The sequence below is a fragment of the Neoarius graeffei genome, chromosome 9, assembly GCF_027579695.1.
Source record: "Neoarius graeffei isolate fNeoGra1 chromosome 9, fNeoGra1.pri, whole genome shotgun sequence".
Classification (NCBI taxonomy): domain Eukaryota; kingdom Metazoa; phylum Chordata; class Actinopteri; order Siluriformes; family Ariidae; genus Neoarius; species Neoarius graeffei.
In genome coordinates, this window is record NC_083577.1 from 22182263 (window position 1) to 22204092 (window position 21830).

General features: G+C 44.1%; 1 protein-coding gene across 1 annotated transcript in view; it reads right to left on the reverse strand.

Moving 5' to 3' along the window:
• cntnap5a (contactin associated protein family member 5a) overlaps positions 1-21830 on the reverse strand; it is a 207715-nt gene that overhangs the window by 103347 nt on the left and 82538 nt on the right. The window contains exons 5-6 of the mRNA XM_060929196.1: positions 17291-17434; positions 11259-11532 (exon numbers count right to left, since the gene is read on the reverse strand). Coding sequence (XP_060785179.1) covers positions 11259-11532; positions 17291-17434 — 418 coding nt within the window. The remainder of the gene's footprint in view (positions 1-11258; positions 11533-17290; positions 17435-21830) is intronic.

Here is a 21830-nt window from a genome sequence, read left to right on the forward strand (position 1 = left end):
AGAGTGGAAAGATCTGGCAACGTTGCCGTTGCAAAGTCGTCTGGATGAGTAGAACGGGTTTGTTTACGATGACGTCACAACCACATGACTGTGAGTGCTTCACGCCGGGTAGAAGTGTAACGAACTTGATGCGAGTTGTCAACAAATCCTATAACTTGGTTCATGAAACGCGCTTACAAAATATTTTCACTGTGAATATTTATTGTGTAATGGTGCAAAGTGAGAGAGAGAGAGAGAGAGAGAGAGAGAGAGAGAGAGAGAGACTCTGCCCTTAGGGCAGAGTCAATCCCGCCAGCAAAAATAGGGAAAAAAAGGAGCGATCTCACCTCTTCAGATGTTGGTTTAAGTCCTACAATACATTCCTCAAAAAGGGCGTAGAAGAGCAAATTAATCCATCAACGTGTAGCATTCAATTTATTCCGGACCATTAAAGATGCCGCCTTCCACGTAGAATCATACGTCATCCTCGCCATCATATTGGATAGGTCAAAGCGGAGAATAAAGATTCATGTGCTGTGTTTAACTGTACCAACAGGTTTACCGTCCAAACGAGATCACATGGGATTACCTTTCACAGGTGAGAAACAACAAATTAATCCATCAACGTGTAGCATTCAATTTATTCCGGACCATTAAAGACGCCGCCTTCCGCGTAGAATCATACGTCATCCTCGCCGCCATATTGGATAGGTCAAAGCGGAGAATAAAGATTAGCTGCGTTTAACTGTACCAACAGGTTTACCGTCCAAACGAGATCACATGGGATTACCTTTCACAGGTGAGACTGGAAAAATACTTTTCATTGTATTTGGTCATTATAATGTAATTTTACGAACAGATTTTTCTGACTTTGTGGCTAATATGAAGTCTCGCCCATAATAGTTTATGCGCATGCGTCCTTACTTCTTCTATTGTTCTGGTGTCTCCGAAGGGACCGTCTTACAGCGCCCCTAGAGGTGTGGCATGTGTATTGCATCGTTTTCAGCAAGCGTTGCGTTGCCATATGGACCTGATATTTTACTGATCGTTGCCCATTTGGACGTGATATATTTTTAAATAACATCTCGTTGCCGTTGTCATGTGGATGTAGCCGAAGATGGCTTCTTTTACTCCTGAAACGAGTGTCCTTTGTTGACTCACATGATGGCAGAGAGAGCCAATGCCCCACAGATTACCCTAACGACCCTCCAACACCATTTACACCTGGCCTCAGTGACCCTAACATCTACAGGATGATTGAGAGGGTCAACGACCCATGTAACCTCAATGACTCTCCTTAGGGTTGCTTTTGGTCCACTAGAGGATAAATACCTGGAACTTCGCACTAGTCAGACAGAACTGAAGAAGTCTTTTAGATGAGAGGTGAAATGTCTTCAAGGATTTCAACCAAGTCCAGTCGCCTTAGAGAACCTTCATAGACATGTTTCCTTCAGGCCTTGCTTCGCCGTGGATGACACCTGTGCTCCTTGCTATGGACAGCAGTAAGCCTGTTGCTCTTTTAACATCAGGGTTGTCCAGCGCTCTGTGAGACGGTGCTTATGTGCTCGCTTTGTGGATCCATGGCGTGGTGTTCCGAGCGATGTTGCCCGGCGGCATCGTGGCAGCTATGCAGGCGGTATGGGATTTATCTTCGTGCACCTTTTGGTGGGACTGTGGGTAGCTATGCCACTGGAACGACATCTTGACCCTCTTTTGGTGGACTCCCCCCCCCCCCCCCAATTGTAAAGCGACCCTGGGTGTGAGAAAGGCGCTATATAAATTGAACTTATTATTATTATTATAAAGTGTACAATACAATTCAATAATTATACAATGGTTTCAAAGCAGAGCTCACCACAAGCCAACAACATACCTATCCCAACCCCTTTAACAAGAAAAAAAAAATGTGCAATTTGATTTAATTAAGTCCAGCCATTAAACATGAAGGGCGCACAAGCTGTGTGTGGCCTCTGTGTGTCGATGATCCCCTCTGTGCCAGCCATCTGCTTCGCGCTTAAATTTAATCACTCGCTTGGTCCTTTACGAAGATCATGCTCAACGAAACACAGTTTCCTGTTGACCATAATTACAGAGCTCTGCATTTTGGTCAAAATTTGAATGACACGGAAAAAAAAATAAATAAATAAATAAATAACTGGAAAATCTGATGGACCCTGGAAAAGGCAACAGATGGAGAGATTTTTTATTATTCTTTCTTTCTTTCTTTTAAAATGAAAGCTCTGTGCTTCACAGCAGGGTGAAATATGCAGCTGTCTGTCTGTCTGAGTGCATGCGACAGGATAATCCTGTTTGGCTAGGCTGCCATGACCACCACATATTTTGCACATTAATTTTTGGAAGTGGCAAAAAAATAAAAAATAAAATAAAATAAAAAAAACCTGGGATGCTGCCTGGCTTTGTGAACTGACCGATAAGCCTTAAGTCAGTCACGTGATTTGCTCTTTTTGCGTGTCATAAAGTCCAGCCAAGATGGCACTTTCAGAGATTTAAGTACTGTTTGAGAAGAAGTTCTGAATTTCAAAAAGGCTATTTATTCTCCTGATCCTTGTGCAAGTATGATTGGCAAGGCCGAGAGCTTTTTTTCAATTAGGCTGCCTCAGAGCTAGGACATGTGAGGTTAAGAGGAGCAGCGGCTCTGTTTAATCTCAGTGACGGTTTCCATGTCAGTTTGTAGATTGTTGAATATTAAAATCCCCCCCATGTTTGAACGTGTTCAACCTCCACAAAGCCAATGTCAACCAAAGTGATAAGCAATTTGCATTATTCTAATAAGCAGAGCAGCAAGTACTAAATTTGATCTTGTTTCGTGTAATTTAAGGCTCTTTATTCTGCCTTAAAGGGGAAAAACGTCCTTTGCGCAAACAGAAAGCATTTTCCTAACTCTTCTGTTTTGTTTAGGGCTGAGTAATGAATATAATTCCACAGTAACACTAATGATAAGCTGTTTAAAATTTACTCATTATATCCACATCAATCAATTATTCACAATATAATTCATGCTTACGGAAATAGAAATGAAAATGCTTTTTCTCATGTTTTTTAGGAATGTTGTTTGGGGAAGATGTGTGAGCAAACATGAGAGTATCAATAAAAGACCTTCAGTATTGATCCACATTCACTGGGTATGAGCAATCATGTGCTCTGATTGGCTCCTCTACTACTAGGCTATCAGCTCATATACAGTGAGTAGAGGAAAAATAAAATTGCGGAATGTGCTGCTGAAGCAACCAAGGATAACATAAAAATTCTACTTGAAAACAAAACCCAAAAAATACACAAAAAAGCAACAAAATATGGAATAAAATTATTTGATGGTAATTTTTATTTTATTTTTCAAGAATTATTATTATCGCATTTTTCACAAATTGCGACTGTCATTTCACCGGTTTGTTTACATTGAAATGATTTTGTCGGACATTTTGTATCAAGTTTTTATTTATTGAATTTGCAAAAAATAAAAATAAAAATGCTCTGTTTCTCAAAATCTAGTGAATGTGGATAGAATAAAACAGTTATTCCACTTAATCTCATCGTACATGGGTTATAGCCGCTATCAGCTCATGTACAACTCAATTTCGTGGAATTACTGTTAAATATTACACGGTTGCATGAAGATATGAAGTTTATCTTTGAGTGATGAACATATGAAAAATACAAGTGGTGTATTTCCCAGTAAAACACTTGTGTCTATATAATATACATACAGTAGACACAAGTGTTTTACTGGGAAATACACCACTTGTATTTTTCATACAAGCTCCATCTGGGACATGGAAAACCAAAATCATGACCATACATCGCAGATCTAAGTTACACGTTTAAATAATATCGGCTGGCTTTGAGTGATATATCAGATATATTCCATTCAGCTAGCATGATATTGAACGAGTCGAATATGTCTGATATACCATGAAAAAAGAGCCAGCCAATAGTATTATTATTATACATACATGCACTTCATATCAGCATTCTTGAAGGCCAACATGAGCTTACCCGCGACTCAGTGCCATCAGCGTGGCAGTGCAATCACCTTCCAGCCGGTGTAGCGTTCGTCAGTAGTGTTAGCGAATGCTAATTAAAGTGGTCAAGCCAGTGCTACTGAGAGCAAGTAGCACAGGCTAACAACTGAGAAACTAACATTTCTGTCTCCAGACTCTTCTTCCATGCTGCACGCTCGCCACAGGATTTTTCAGTCAGACTTAAGTATTCAATTCCCTGTGTAATTTACTGAGTTACTTTTAAAATCAACATCGACAGCTACACACAACGGAGCGACCTGGCAGCCAAAATTATCTCAAAATCTTCCGCTTTTAACGAAGCAAACCTGGCAGCCATGTTTGTTTCCAAATTGTCATAGTCACTCAATAATGCGGAAGTTTTACATCTCCGATGTGTCTCTTTTCCAGTTTTTCGATGTCCGTTGGTATGTTTTTCTCTTGTAAATATGTGTGGAGAATATATAATGAAGTTTTGGTAGCCTTTCAGGTGCTCAGAGCATCTTTAATTTCAGTTTTCAGTTTATTTATTTAGTGCTTAATACTAGCACTGGATTAGCCTCGTCTTCTCTCTTTCCCGGCTGACAAAGAAATGATTGTGCGCATGCGCAGCAGAAAAGTTTTGTCATTGGATCTTCGCATGAGCTCTGATGTGTGACGTCGTGTTGTCTTGACAATGTGTAATATTATAACAATATTGCATGTGCATTCTCCATTGGGAAGAGTGGTGTGGATGATAAGCGATATGATAACAATATTGCATGCCATCAATAAACCCACAAGAAGGGTGTGGCAACGGGGGCGTGGTCAAGCATCGGTCTGTGACCGGAGGGCGGAGTCAGGGAAGGTAAGTGGCAGAATCACTACACCCGATGTCAATTAACCTGTGTTTGTGTGTCTTCCCAGCGACCACGCCCTATATAAGGAGAGAGAGAGGAGAGGAAGTGAGCTCTCTCCCCAACCAGACGACTTGTGTGTGTGTGTGTGTGTGTGTGTGTGTGTGTGTGTGTGTGTGCGTGCATGGCTGGGAGAGTGGATTGTTGCATCTGAAAAGAGCAAAATAAAACAGTTTGGAACTTTATTCTGGCCTGCCGTCTTTCTGTGCTCCACCCCCTCCTACGAACGACTACAGTGGTGCTGAAACCCGGGAGATCGAGCACACGAAAAGAACAGCCCCAATGGAGTCCTCCCCCTTTGCAGACCTGGTCCACGCCCTCGCCACGGCCCAGCAGAGCCAGCACCAGGCGCTAGTCACCCTCCGAAAGGAGCAGGAGCACCGGTTCGAGGCCCTGGTGCTGACGCAGCAGGAAGACCGACAGGCGTTCCGGCACCTCCTCGCGTCAGCGGGGTCCACCACCTCCACCGCCGCGGGCCCTTCTCCCCTCACCCTCACTAAGATGGGCCCGCATGACGACCCCGAGGCCTTCCTCACGCTCTTCGAGCAGGCAGCAGAGGCCTCAGGCTGGCCGGTGGAACAGCGCGCGACGCGCCTCCTCCCCCTGCTAACGGGCGAGGCGCAGCTGGCCGCACTACAGCTCCCCGCCGATCGCCGGCTGGTCTACGCGGACCTTCGCCGGGCCGTCCTCCAGCGGGTGGGGTGCACCCCTGAACAACAGCGACAGTGCTTCCGCGCTCTGCGTCTGGAGGAAGTCGGCCGGCCATTTGCGTTTGGTCAGCAGCTCCGGGATGCCTGCTGGCGGTGGTTGAGGGCCGACAACCGCGATGTCGAGGGGATCATCGATCAGGTGGTACTAGAGCAGTTCATCGCCCGCCTACCAAAGGGAACCGCGGAGTGGGTCCAGTACCACCGCCCGGTGTTGCTGGATCAGGCCATCGAGTTGGCGGAGGACCATTTGGCAGCTGTTCCGACTACAGGACAGCGGACATCCTCTTCTTCCCCTCCTCTCTCTCTCTCTCCCCTCCTGTGTCTTGTCCTCGCCCCGTTCCCCCACCACGGAGGCGGGGGACGGCCCCACCCCAGCCGGCCCGTCGCACCCACAGTGCCCTCCCATTTCTCCCTTCTGTGTCTGTCTCTTCCCCCTCCCAGGTGAGTGAGCCCCAGAGCACCAGTTCAGAGAGTAAGCCCGGGCCGGTCTGCTGGCGCTGCGTGGAGCCGGGCCACCTCCAACAGCAGTGCTCGGCAATGGAAGTGGGCATGGTAGTTCGGATCCCCGACGCGCCAGTAGCCGCCCTCGATCGGGCCGGAGCGTATCGCATACCGGTGAGTATCCAAGAGGATACATATCAGGCGTTGGTGGACTCTGGCTGTAATCAGACCTCAATTCACCAAAGCCTGGTGCAAGACGAGGCATTGGGGGAAGCACAGGGGGTGAAGGTGTTGTGTGTGCACGGGGATGTTCACAGCTACCCTTTAGTGTCGGTCCACATTTTTTTCCAAGGGGAAAAATTTAGAGTAAAGGCGGCGGTTAATCCTCGCCTCACCCACTCGATTATTTTGGGGACTGACTGGCCGGGATTCGGGGAGTTAATGAGCCATTTAGTGAAGAGTGGGTCTTGCCGTAGTTCAGCAGGGGGAGGTCCCGGTGTTGCATTGGCGGGAGCAGCTGTCACAGAGCCATCTACGTCATCTCCGCATCAGAGTGAGGAGCCGCCGGCTCCTCCTCCCTCTCGGGGAATCCCTCGCAGATTTTCCGTTACAGCAATCGCGAGACGAGACTCTGCAACATGCGTTTGACCAAGTGAGAGTAATCGTTGGTCAAACGCTCCAGCCAAACGCCACCCCGTCCTTCCCCTATTTTTCTATTATGAAGGATAGATTATACCAAGTGATGCAGGACACTCAGACTAAAGAGCAAGTCACACAGCTTTTGATTCCAAAGAACCGCCGGGAATTGCTATTCCAGGTGGCTCACTTTAATCCCATGGCTGGACACTTAGGGCAGGATAAGACACTAGCCCGACTAATGGCCCGGTTCTATTGGCCAGGGATTCGCTGCGATGTCCGTAGGTGGTGTACGGCGTGCCGCGAATGCCAGTTAGTAAATCCCGCGGCCATTCCAAAAGCGCCTTTGCGCCCTCTCCCATTAATCGAGACCCTGTTCGAAAGAATTGGGATGGATCTCGTCGGGCCATTAGATCGGTCAACACGAGGGTACTGCTTTATTTTAGTTCTGGTGGACTATGCAACGCAATACCTGGAAGCAGTGCCTCTTCGCAATATCTCAGCACGCAGTATTGCAGAAGCGCTCTTCCGCATCATCTCCCAAGTTGGAATCCCGAAAGAGATTCTGACTGACCAAGGCACCTCGTTTATGTCACGTACACAGAACGAACTGTATGGGTTATTAGGAATTAAGCCAATCCGCACCAGTGTTTATCATCCACAAACGGACGGTTTAGTTGAATGGTTCAATCGCACCCTCAAAAATATAATTAAAAAATTCGTAAGTGAGGACGCATGTAATTGGGATAAATGGCTTGAACCCTTGTTATTTGCAGTGCAAGAGGTCCCCCAAGCCTCCACGGGGTTCTCCCCATTTGAATTGTTATATGGGCGTAAGCCACGCGGCATTCTAGATGTGCTGTGAGAAAATTGGGAGGAGGGACCTTCACCAAGTAAAAATGAAATTCAATACGTTATTGACCTGCGCGCAAAACTCCACACACTCACACACCTAACCCAGGAGAATTTGTGGCAGGCCCAAGAACGGCAAACCCGCCTGTACGACAGGGGTACGTGCCTTAGGGAGTTCGCACCAGGAGATAAAGTACTTGTACTGTTGCCCACATCAAGCTCCAAATTGATCGCCAAGTGGCAAGGACCCTTTGAGGTCACACAGCGAGTCGGGGATGTTGACTACGAGGTGAGGCAAATGGACAGGGGTGGGGCACTACAGATTTACCACCTCAATCTGCTCAAACTCTGGAACGAGGAGGTCCCCGTGGCGTTAGTGTCAGTGGTTCCAGAGAAGGCGGAGCTGGGGCCGGAGGTTCAAAAGGGAGCATTGGCATCGCGTACCTCTCCGGTCCCCTGTGGAGACCACCTCTCCCCGACCCAACTCGCGGAGGTTGCCCAGTTGCAGACCGAGTTTTCGGACGTGTTCTCGCCCCTGCCCGGCTGCACCGACCTCACAGAGCACCACATTGAGACGCCCCCGGGGGTGGTAGTACATAGCCGCCTTTACAGGCTACCCGAACACAAGAAAAAAGTGGTTCGGGAAGAACTCAAGGCCCTGCTCGAAATGGGCATCGTCGAGGAGTCCCACAGCGACTGGAGCAGCCCGGTGGTCTTGGTACCAAAGGCCGATGGGTCGGTCCGGTTCTGTGTAAACTATAGAAAAGTCAACGCGGTGTCTAAATTCGACGCATACCCAATGCTTCGTATTGATGAGTTGCTCAATCGATTAGGCACGGCTCGCTTTTACTCGACACTGGATTTGACAAAGGGTTGTTGGCAGATCCCCTTGACTCCATTATCCTGAGAAAAAACAGCCTTTTCCACACCGTTCGGCGTACACCAGTTTGTCACACTTCCTTTTGGGCTGTTTGGGGCGCCCGCTATGTTTCAGCGGCTGATGGATAGGGTCCTCTGCCCCCACGCCACCTATGCAGCCACGTACCTCAACGACATCGTTATTTATAGTAATGACTGGCCGTGGCACCTACAACACCTGAGGGCCGTCCTTAGGTCGCTGAGGCGGGCGGGTCTCACAGCCAACCTGAAGAAGTGTGTAATTGGGCGGGTGGAAGTACGGTATCTGGGCTTCCACTTGGGCAATGGGCAGGTGCGTCCCCAAATTAACAAGACAGCAGCGATTGCGGCCTGCCCAAGGCCCAAGACCAAAAAGGGGGTGAGACAGTTCCTGGGGCTGGTTGGCTACTATCATAGGTTTATACCTAATTATTCAGACGTCACCAGCCCGCTGACTGATCTCACTAAAAAGGGAGCACCAGATCCGGGCAAGTGGACGGAGCAATGCCAGCGGGCTTTCTCTGGGGTGAAGGCTGCACTGTGCAGGGGGGCCACTGTTACACTCCCCTGATTTTTCTCTCCCCTTTATGTTGCAGACGGACGCGTCAGACAGAGGGCTGGGGGCCATTCTATCCCTGGAGGGGGAGGACCGCCCCATGCTGTACATAAGTAGGAAGCTGTCGGTGCGTGAGGGGCGCTACAGCACCATTGAAAAGGAGTGCCTGGCAATCAAGTGGGCGGTCCTTGCCCTCCGCTACTCCCTCCTGGGGCGCTCGTTCACCCTCTGTTCTCGACCACGTGCCCCTCCAGTGGCTCCACCGCATGAAGGATGCCAACGCGCGGATCACCCTTTGACATCTGGCATTCCAGCCCTTTAATTTCAAGGTGGTCCACAGGCCGGGGGCGCAGATGGTCGTGGCAGACTTCCTCTCCCGTCGGGGGGGGGAGTCGGCTGCAGGCCGGACGGCTGCCTGGCCTGAGTCGGGTGGTGGGGGTATGTGGCAGCGGGGGCGTGGTCAAGCGTCGGTCTGTGACCGGAGGGCAGAGTCAGGGAAGGTAAGTGGCAGAATCACTACACCTGATGTCAATTAACCTGTTTGTGTGTCTTCCCAGCGACCACACCCTATATAAGGAGAGAGAGAGCAGAGGAAGTGAGCTCTCTCCCCAACCAGACGACTTGTGTGTGTGTGTGTGTGTGTGTGTGTGTGTGTGTGTGTGTGTGTGTGTGCGTGCATGGCTGGGAGAGTGGATTGTTGCATCTGAAAAGAGCAAAATAAAACAGTTTGGAACTTTATTCTGGCCTGCCGTCTTTCTGTGCTCCACCCCCTCCTACGAACGGCTACAAAGGGAATAGAACACGTTTTTATTCCATGGAAAAAGTGTCCTGTATGTATAATAATCCACAATATTTCACTCCAATTATGTCACTCCCAGTGTTTTCCCACTGACTAGATGTGCGTTGTCAAAATGGTGAACCGGTTCACAATTAAAATTCTTTTGATTAACTTGTATTTTTTTTTTGTAGATGTCACGTTCGCTTCGCTTACTCTTGAAACATGTTCACCATTCGAAAAATAAACTTCATTCTGTCACCATGTAATATCCCCTCTCTCTCTCTCTCTTTCATGTATAGATTTGTAATTTTTGACACCAATATTTTAATATTGTCACTTTCAGGCCAATATTCTCTGAAATATAAATTTTAATGGAGGATACTAGAGGAGCTAAGATAAAATCCACTCATTTTAATTCCCAATAGAAAACTATGAGAGTGTATTAGAGTCCATCCATCCATTATCCGTAGTCACTTATACTGTGCAGGGTTGTGGGTAAACTGGAGCATATCCTAGCTGGCTATGGGCCAGAGGCGAGGTACACCCTGGACAAGTCGCCAGGTCATCACAGGGCTGACACACAGACAACCATTCACACTCACATTCACACCTACGGTCAATTTAGAGTCACCAGTTAACCTAACCTGCATGTCTTTGGACTGTGGGGGAAACCGGAGCACCCGGAGGAAACCCACGCGGACACGGGGAGAACATGCAAACTCCACACAGAAAGGCCCCCGTCGGCCGCTGGGCTCAAACCCGGACCTTCTTGCTGTGAGGCGACAGTGTTAACCACTACACCACCATGCTGTCATGTATTTGGGTCATTGTAGAGGAAAAAAAGTGCTGAGGTAGGGGGTAATATTCTGAAAACTCTGAATTTCGCAGATTAAAAAGTCAAAAATTCCAAGATTAAGAATTCATGAATTTACAAACAGAAGCCCCTATCAGAAATTCCGAGATTAAAAAGTCTCAAATTTTTGAGGAAAAAATAAATTGGAAAAATAGTGTTGTTGTTGTTTTTTTTTTTTGTCAAGGAACCAGATCACTTCACTTTGCAAAGAGCATTATAGCAAATGTAATCTTTCCTTGGTCATTACAAAAGTATAAAGTGCTAAGACAGCTTCTCCTACATTTCCCAGAATGCACTGCAGCCAGGAAGCGGGGAAGCAGAACAGTTTGTTTTCCTCATAAATTTATCATAAATCTCATAAACTTTCGACTTTTTAATCTCATAATTTCTACGGTTATTTTCCTCAGTTTTTTTCTCGTAAATTTATGACTTTATAATCTCAGAGAATATCTGAATTTTTTCTGGTAAATATCTGACAATGATCTAGAAAATTCAGAGTGTTTTTTCTCAGAATATTACTCTTTCCCTCAGCTTTTATTTTTTAATGCCGTTGCACAAACCAATCCCATCAAGCCAAATCTGAAAATAAAAACAAGTCAGAGATTAATTAAATCACTGTGACACCAATGAACTGATCTGCTTACCAATGGACACTTCCAGTGTTTTATGGTCAGAGGTGTGGTGTGTGAGGCGGAGACGGCCGCTGCTGATGCGCAGTAACAGGTAATGCTGTTCCATGTCCAATGCTAGTCGACTGGACAGCAGCAGGCCGTCGGGATTCCAGGTTCGGAACTGCAGGCGGACCGAGAGCCCATCTGGAGACGGAGCAGGAGCTGGAAAGGACAGGAAGCTACTGCTCGAGCTCAGGAAGGTAACAGCAACCAGCTGTGGCTCTGAGCATGAAAAGGTCACATTTCCCTGAAGCACAAAGAGAGCCAAGTCGTATGTCAGATTACACGCCAACGGGGAATGCAAAAGGACACAGGGCCGAAAGGCAGCCATATTTTTGTCCATAAATAATTTCAGTAATGGTTCACTGAAACCTGCTTTCAGGTACAATAGTGTGCAAAAGTCTAAGACTTTTTTTTTTTAAGTTTGTACAAACTTTGTTTTAGATTTTTTTTTTAATTTTATGACTTCTACATTATCACATCAGAACAAAAAACATTTTAAGTTTCCAAACATTAGTTTTCCAAACAGAATGGCACAATGAACAATACTGTATTTCTTACTGTTGTAAATTTTATTGCGTTTAACTGTTTAAAACATCCATCTATGGCCAAGTCTTCTTGTAGAGGCAGTCAGACTTTGTGATGAAATATCCTTGTACTTATCAGAATTAATTACGGTATAAACATTCACAGGAATCCCTTCACAACTAGCAACAAGCACTTTTCTAGTGTTACTTTTTTAATGGTCCTTATAAAAAGTTATTAATTAAATCAATTAATTACCTTCGCCAACGTTGTTTTCACCTCCATTTGTTTGCTTGTTTATTCCCAAAAAGTAGTGAATGGATTTGGATGGAATTTGGTGGAAAGGTGGGCCATGAACCAAGGAACGACTGACTTGATTTTGATGCAAATCCGGATATATACAGTATGTGGATCCAGGGTGGTTTTTTTTTTGGTTTGTTTGTTTTGCTTTGTTTTTTTTTTCCCCAGTGTAACTCAACAAGAGTGCTCTGAGAGCACAATATCCCTTGCTGGCAACTATGCCATAACTCTGATAAAATATGACCGAATTGAACAAAATTGCAATATGCGTATTACCAACATATGACAAAGAAACCTGTCAAGTTTTGTGAAATTCCTCCAAAAATTGTGAGAGGAGTTGATTTCAGAAGGTGAGTACCCTTCCCGGGATGGACAGACGGATGGACATTGCCATGACATAATCCCCCTTCAGGCCTTTCGGTCAGCAGGGGATAATAAAAATTCTGAGGTAAGTTGATTTCAGAAAGCAAGCACACCTTGATTAAATTGCCAAAGTACAAGTTTGTTACTAATCAAGGGCATAACTCTGGTAAAATTTGCCCAAATTGAACAAAACTTCAATATGCATACAAGTGTCATATAACAAAGCCTTTTGCCAAATTTGGTGAAATTCCTCCACAAGTTGCGAGAGGAGTTGATTTCATAAGAACATATACCCTCATGAAATTGTCAAAGTACAAGTTATTTAATCAAGGGTCAAAACTCTGGTAAAATTTTCACAAACAAAATTAAATCGCAATATGCGTATTAGCGTCATATAACAAGGCCTTTTGCCAAGCTTCGAGAAATTCGTCCAAAAATTGTGAGAGGAGTTGATGTCAGAAGGCAAGCACACCTTCATGGAATTGTGAAAGTACAAGGTTGTTAATCAAGGGCCACAACTCTGGTAAGATGTAATCAAATTTAACAAAATTACAATCTGCGTATTACCGACATATAACAAGGCCTTTTGCCAAGCTTCGAGAAATTCGTCCAAAAATTGTGAGAGGAGTTGATTTCAGAAGGAAAACACTCTCGTGAAATTGTCAAAGTATAATTTTGTTAATCAAGGGCTGCAACTCTGGTAAAATGTGACCCAATTTAACGAAATTATAATATGCGTATTACCGACAGATAACAAAGAATCTTGCCAAGTTTTGTGAAATTCCTCCAAAAATTGTGAAAGGAGTTGATTTCAGAAGATGAGCACCCTTCCCAGGATGGACAGACGGACATCGCCACGACATAATCCCCCTTCGGGCCTTTCGGCCAGCAGGGGATAAAAAGTAGTGAACGGATTTGGATGAAATTTGGTGTACAGCTTTAGTATTATCCTTGGTTCACATGATTTCATTCTGATGTTGATAACATGTGGCTTGGCGGAAATATGCACTCTACCTAGTTCCCTTCTAGTTAGAAACTGTATTTGCATTTCTAACTGTGCAGGACAGGAGCCAAATCACTAGAGGTACTTTCAGACTTTCATACCAGAGACACGTTTTCATACTTCTTAAAACTGTTGGAGGAAGTTCCCCTAGCTCTGACTTCAGGGTAGGTATTCTCCCTGCACAACAGGATCCATGAGTGTCCATGAATGATGTAAGTGTACATTGATTAGTTGAACATGAGCCAATGCAGCACTGACAACCGCCATTTAAAAAAAAAAACTGTATAAAATTTGTTGATGTTCGCATTAAAAACAAATAGCCTCAATGAAGCTGTAGCTCATACCGGCCACTGTTGTTGTGTGTGAGTTTGAAATCCCATCAATCCTGTGGGAAGAGTAGTGATTTTTGTGAAATTGCATATGATCCCTGAGTGGCCGCATCCATGGCAGGTGGCACCACTTGGTTAACAATTCTTGTTGGAATATGTCTTTAGAGTCTTCTGGGTGAGTTTCAGTGAAAACATCCTAGCAGTTTACGAACAGTCAATGTTTGGTGTGATGAGTCACGCAAAATTTTCAAATGGACATAAAATGTGAAATATGACAGGTGGCGCCACTGTCTTGACAACTTTTATACACAACAACCTGGGGAATATTCCATACGAGTTTGATCAAAATGTGATCCATCCTGTAGGAGGAGTAGCGATTTACGTGAAATTGCATATGACCCCTGTGTGGCCGCATCCATGGCAGGTGGCGCCACCTGGTGAATAATTCTTGTTGGTATGTCTTTAGTAGCCTGGGCCCGCCCATCCTAAGTGTGACGCAACACGAGGGCCTGTTGCGAGCTTAGTCTGGCAAGGCAAGCTATCTTCAGCTCTTCCAAGCTCCCGAAAAATCGGGAGCCAATCAACTTTGAGCATCTCCAACGGCCCTGGGTAGAGGCGTGTTCAAGGCAGTGATGTAGTAGAACTGCGACCGGAAGCCATAGATTGTTTACAGAATCTATGCCGGAAGCGCTTCATTCACTAGAAACATTACGAACATGGAGCAGCGGCAAGCCTTTGACACAGCAGTAGATGCTGTATTGAAAGCATTCAACGGGAAGTTCTCATTGAAAACGGAGCAAAGAGCAGCCCTGGAGGTATTTATCTTCTTCCTGTTACTCAAGCAGTTTCCGTCGCATCACATACGTCAGAGGAAAGAGTGATGTGATTGGTTTAAGCTTCGTCACAGCCTTTTCTGGCTTCGACCAGTAGCAAACTGAGGCATTTCAGGGAGGCGGGTCAACCACGCCTTTGGGAAACAGTTGGGCTTAATATCTTTGCCAGACCAAATGCTCGCAGAGCTTTGAAGTCGCGTTAGCCAGACTATGTCTTTAGAGTCTTCTAGGTGAGTTTCAGTGAAAATGTCCCAGCAGTTTACGAAGAGTAGCGTTTAATGTGACGAGCCACCCAAAAATTTCAGACGACCATAAGATTAAAGATATGACAGGTAGTGCCACCATCTTGACAACTTTTATGCACAGCCACCTGCGGAACATTGCATGTGAGTTTGATCGAAATATGATCGATCCTGTAGGAGGAGTAGTGCTTCTTGTAAATTGTGGACGGACAACGACGACTGACGACGACGGACGGACAACGCATGATCGCATAAGCTCATCCGGCCTGGCTTATGGCTAGATGAGCTAAAAATGGGGAAAAAATCATGGACAAATGGACCAACAGTGAAGTCCAGGCTTTATTGAGTGTATTTGCGGCAAAGGAACTACAACGCGATTTTGACACATCTGAGCAAAATATAAAAATCTTCACTAGCAAAATCTTCGTATCCTACTGGTGATATAAACGCAAACAGAAAAAAAACCCTTGAAGGTATGTAGTTCTTGGGTGGATCTCCACAGGGGGTCCCTTGTACTCTTTGGTTTGAAAGTGCCTCATTTTGTTTTAAAGGAACAGTCCACCGTATTTCCATAATGAAATATGCCCTTACCTGAATTGAGACGAGCTGCTCCGTACCTATCCGAGCTTTGCGCGACCTCCCAGTTAGTCAGACGCAGTCCGACGCGCTGTCACTCCTGTTAGCAATGTAGCTAGGCTCAGCATGGCCAATGGTATTTTTTGGGGCTGTAGTTAGATGTGACCAAACTCTTCCACGTTTTTCCTGTTTACATAGGTTTATATGACCAGTGATATGAAACAAGTTCAGTTACACAAATTGAAACGTAGCGATTTTCTATGCTATGGAAAGTCCGCACTATAATGACAGGCGTACTAACACCTTCTGCGCGCTTCGGCAGCGTGTTGATACGGAGCTCAGATATCAATGCGCTGTCGAAGCACGCAGAAGCTGTTAGTACGCCTGTCATTATAGTGCGGACTTTCCATAGCATAGAAAATCGCTACGTTTCAATTTGTGTAACTGAACTTGTTTCATATCACTGGTCATATAAACCTATGTAAACAGGAAAAACGTGGAAGAGTTTGGTCGCATCTAACTACAGCCCCAAAAAATACCGTTGACCATACTGAGCCTAGCTACATTGCTAACAGGAGTGACAGCACGTCGGACTGCGTCTGACTGACTGGGAGGTCGCGCAAAGCTCGGATAGGTACGGAGCAGCTCGTCTCAATTCAGATAAGAGCATATTTCATTATGGAAATACGGTGGACTGTTCCTTTAAGCTCTTCAGTCATGGTTATGGATGACAAAGTGAAGTGAGCAATGACAGTTTCTTACCAAGAAGCTAATTTGTGTCTGTTTTAAACATTCCTCATGGATGTCAACAATGTTATGCTTTTGACAGAAAATGCTCTTGTTGAAAAAAAAAATAGCAGCTTCTTATAAAAACAAAATATTAAAATAGTTTTCAAAAAAAATTCTTAATATGTGTAATTTTATATCATTTTTCATTCTGAATGGTGATGAGAACTGCTGTGCTCAGGTTTTTGATACGTCTACTTTTTTCTTGCAAACTGTTTATATTTTCCATGTCGAAAATTATTTCATGACTTCTGACTTTGGCACAAATGTACTAATTAAAACATCGAAACCATTTGGTACGGCGAATGAAGCTACTACAATAAAGCCACGGTGGGCCAAGAGGAAAGGGTTGAGTCAGAAGAAGAATGGAACCACAGAGGAGAGCAGGTGGTCTGGATAAATGTCAGCGGCACTGCTCTGCTGAGAGCACATCTGCAAGACACATGCTCACGTAAGCGTGAAAAGGTTACCCGTACCTCATTGATCCCAGATCATTGAACTACAACCTCGAAGGACCCGCTTGCTCACAAGATCTGCCAATTGGGCCACCTTTATACTCTCTCTCTCTCTCTCTGTTTGAAAATGACTTAACTCGCTTGTTAACACTAGAAGGACAGTTTAGGGGCATGTTTTCTTGATTGACAGGATATAATTACTGTATGAATACGACTGTCTGGTGAACAAGTTATTGTGATAGTCAGTGTTAAATTTACACCAAGGGACGTAACTGGAAGATCGACCGATATAAAAGCAGCCGTTTCAGACATGTCCGAAATTTCTCAGAAAACGAGAACGATTTACGTAAAAAGAAGAATCCTTTGCACTCTCTTTGCACTCGCACCAAATCTAATTGCATAACTGTTAGTTGCCATGGTGAAAATGACATTTCATGGAGATAATTATACTGCTGTTTATAGTTTTCCACCTTCAGCTACAAGGACTCGTTCACATCATATTCATATATTCAAATCCCCCCTGTCCTTAAACACGGCTCTTTGCTTTGACCCACCTACAACATCATAATAATCATAATCACAAGCAGCCTTACCACAGTGTATATCTGAGGCTTGCGTCGCTTGGCCAGATCGATGATGTTCACTCCGTTATAGTAGAGATTCTCCACGCAACCGTGAAAGTTCCGTCTGAGGAACGTTCCAGGCTTCCCCGGGAGTGGGATCCCACCAAAGCTGAGCTTTGAGGACAGTTCAAAAACAATTTAAAATTAGCCCAATTTTTATTTGAAGTTCTCTGTGTTTCACTGTATATTCACAACAGTGTGTTCTCAATTCAGCAAATAAACACAATTACAAAATATGTTTTTCTCTTTACTGAAAGCTAAGGGCAAAATCTTGCATGTGGCATTGGAAAAAGAAAGAGAATGAAAACAAATAAAGGGATCTTGAAATGAAACAAAATCCTTTTGGAGAAGTTATACTGTGACTCACTCTCTCAATCTCCTGATATGATTTGAAGAAAGATTTGAAGTATGATATCTGATAGAGTTTACAAAAGATAATCGAGAAGAATAGACGACAAATTGCCAAACAACCTTAGCACAGCTAAAATAGATAGGCCAAGAACGTCTGTGTGTTTTGCTACAGGAGTCTGAGTATTACAACTAAAGCAAAAGAAGTCAGAAACAAATTATGATACCGTACAAAGATTTTATTTCACACATACCCCCTTTGCACTGTGGCTGTGGTTCCCATGGTGGTAAGAGTATTTTTTTTCTGTTTTGGCCCTGTCTCCATCCCTATTTATTTATTTATGGTCATCTAATCACGGATAAATGTATGGTACGTCTGCACCTTAGTTTTCCACGTTGACAGGTTTTGTTTCTCACTGAATTCTAGGCAATAAAATGATCATGATGATATCGCAATAAATTGTCATACTACACTCTCAGATATTGTGGAAATTCTGATATCTATTGTTATCGATTGTCATATTAAATCATGACAGATCCGAATCTTTTTTCAGTGTTAATGGTGCTGAATGTTTTCGAAAGTAGTTTATATATATATATATATATATATATACACACACACACAGTGGTGCTTGAAAGTTTGTGAACCCTTTAGAATTTTCTATATTTCTGCATAAATATGACCGAAAACATCATCAGATTTTCACACAAGTCCTAAAAGTAGATAAAGAGAACCCAGTTAAACAAATGAAACAAAAATATTATACTCGGTCATTTATTTATTGAGGAAAATGATCCAATATTACATATCTGTGAGTGGCAAAAGTATGTGAACCTTTGCTTTCAGTATCTGGTGTGACCCCCTTGTGCAGCAATAACTACAACTAAACATTTGTGGTAACTGTTGATCAGTCCTGCACACCGGCTTGGAGGAATTTTAGCCCGTTCCTCCGTACAGAACAGCTTCAACTCTGGGATGTTGGTGGGTTTCCTCACATGAACTGCTCGCTTCAGGTCCTTCCACAACATTTCGATTGGATTAAGGTCAGGACTTTGACTTGGCCATTCCAAAACATTAACTTTATTCTTCTTTAACCATTCTTTGGTAGAACGACTTGTATGCTTAGGGTTGCTGTCTTGCTGCATGACTCACCTTCTCTTAAGATTCAGTTCATGGACAGATATCCTGATGTTTTCCTTTAGAATTTGCTGGTATAATTCAGAATTCCTTGTTCCAACAATGATGGCAAACCATCCTGGCCCAGATGCAGCAAAACAGGCCCAAACCATGATACTACCACCACCATGTTTCACAGAAGGGATAAGGTTCTTATGTTGGAATGCAGTGCTTTCCTTTCTCCAAACATAATGCTTCTCATTTAAACCAAAAAGTTCTATTTTGGTCTCATCTTGTCCACAAAACATTTTCCAATAGCCTTCTGGCTTGTCCACATGATCTTTAGCAAACTGCAAATGAGCAGCAATGTTCTTTTTGGAGAGCAGTGGCTTTCTCCTTGCAACCCTGCAATGCACACCATTGCTGTTCAGTGTTCTCCTGATGGTGGACTCATGAACATTGGCTAATGTTAATGTGAGAGAGGCCTTCAGTTGCTTAGAAGTTACCCTGGGGTCCTTTGTGACCTCGCCGACTATTACACACTTTGCTCTTGGAGTGATCTTTGTTGGTTGACCACTCCTGGGGAGGGTAACAATGGTCTTGAATTTCCTCCATTTGTACACAGTCTGTCTGACTGTGGATTGGTGGAGTCCAAACTCTTTAGAGATGGTTTTGTAATCTTTTCCAGCCTGATGAGCATCAACAACGCTTTTTCTGAGGTCCTCAGAAATCTCCTTTGTTCGTGCCATGATACACTTCCACAAACGTGTTGTGAAGATCAGACTTTGATAGATCCCTGTTCTTTAAATAAAACAGGGTGCCCACTCACACCTGATTGTCATCCCATTGAATGAAAACACCTGACTCTAATTTTACCTTCAAATTAACTGCTAATCCTAGAGGTTCACATACTTTTGCCACTCACAGATATGTAATATTGGATCATTTTCCTCAATAAATAAATGACCAAGTATAATATTTTTGTCTCATTTGTTTAACTGGGTTCTCTTTATCTACTTTTAGGACTTGTGTGAAAATATGATGATGTTTTAGGTTATATTTATGCAGAAATATAGGAAATTCTGAAGGGTTCACAAACTTTCAAGCACCACTGTACATGCCCTGCGATGACCTGGCGACTTGTCCAGGGTGTACCCCGCCTCTCGCCCATAGTCAGCTGGGATAGGCTCCAGCATGCCTCCAACCCTGTACAGGATAAGCGGCTACAGATAATGGAAGGATATAAACACCCACTAGTGCATCTGAAAAAATTATAATATCATGAAAAAGTTAATTTTTTTGTATTTTAATTTAAAAATGTAAACTTTCATATATTCTATATTCATTACACATAAAGTGAAGCATTTTAAGCCTTTTTTTTGTTTTTGATGATTATGGCTTATGAAAATCAGAAATCCAGTATCTCAAGTTATTAGAATATTTCCTCAGATGAATCAAAAAAGGATTCACAATACAGAAATATCTGACTTTTGAAAAGTATGATCATTTATACAGTCAGTACTTGGTTGGGGCTCCTTTACCATGAATTACTGCATCAATGTGGTGTGGCGTGGAGGTGTGGCACTGCTGTGGTGTTATTGAAGCCTGGGTTGCTTTGATAGCGACCTTCAGCTCATCTGTATTTTTGGGTCGGGTGTTTCTCATCTTCCTCCTGCCAGTAGCCCATAGATTCTCTCTGGGGTTCCGGTCAGGCGAATTGGCTAGCCAATCAAGCACAGTAATATCATTATCAGCAAACCATTTGGTCGTAGTTTTGGCACTGTGAGCAGGTGCTAAATCCTGCTGGAAAAGGAAATCAGCATCTCCATAATGCTTGTTAGCAGATGGAAGCATGAAGTGCTCTAAAATCTCCTGGTAGACAGCTGCCTTGACTTTGGACTTGATAAAATACAGTGGACCAACACCAGCAGATGACCTGGCACCCCAAATCATCGCAAACTGCAGAAACTTCACACTGGACTTCAAACACCTTGGATTCTGTGCCTCTCCACTCTTCTTCCAGACTCAAGGATCTTGATTTCCAAATGAAATGCAAAATTTACTTTCATCTGAAAAGAGGACTTTGGACCACTGAGCAACATTCCAGTTCTTTCTCTCCTTAGCCCCAGTAAGATGCTTCTGACATTGTCTCTGGTTCAGGAGTGGCTTTACGAATACGACAGTTGTAGCCCCTTTCCTGAAGATGTTTGTGCGAGGTGGCTCTTGATGCACTGACACCAGCTTCAGTCCACTCCTTGTGAAGCTATCTCAAGTTCTTGAATCGAATTTTCTTGATAATCCTCTCAAGGCTGCAGTAATCTCTGTTGCTTGTGCACCTTTTCCAGCCAGCCTTTTCAACAATGACTTTCTGTGGCTTAGGGTAGTATCTCACTGGGCTGCGACAGCCCGCGACTAGTTGGAGACACAACAATTGCGATAAAATATGCGAATTAGTGACAATTTTCACTTGGAATCACACTGAATTGATATTCCCATATTTTACCGCAATTGTTGTGTCTCCAACTAGTCGCAGGCTGTCGCAGCCCGGCTTTCCCTTGGCAGGCAGGGAAGTAGAGAAGCCTCACGGAAACTGACTTGAGAAGGGTTCGCGACGGCTTTGTGACACCAGCGATGCATTTGTGGCTATTTTGAGAGAAATTTTGTCGCACAAATTTTCTGAACATGTTCAAAATTTCAGCGATGAAGGAACGACACTGCGACTCATGCGAGGAAATTGAGAAGCCCCGTGAATGTTTAAAGACACTTTTGAAACTCTCTCGCGAATGACGTTCGCAATTTGTCGCAAGCTGTCGCAGCTCAGTGAGATACTGGCTTTACCCTCCTTGTGGAGGATGTCAATGATTATCTTCTGGACTGTCAAGTCAGCAGTCTTCCCCATGATTGTGGTTGCGTGTACTAAACTAGAGCAAGAGATACATGGTATTTATACTGTTTTACTCAAACTCAAAATGAAATATTCTAATAATTTGAGATACTGGATTTCTGATTTTCATTAGCTATAAGCCATAATCATCAAAATTAAAA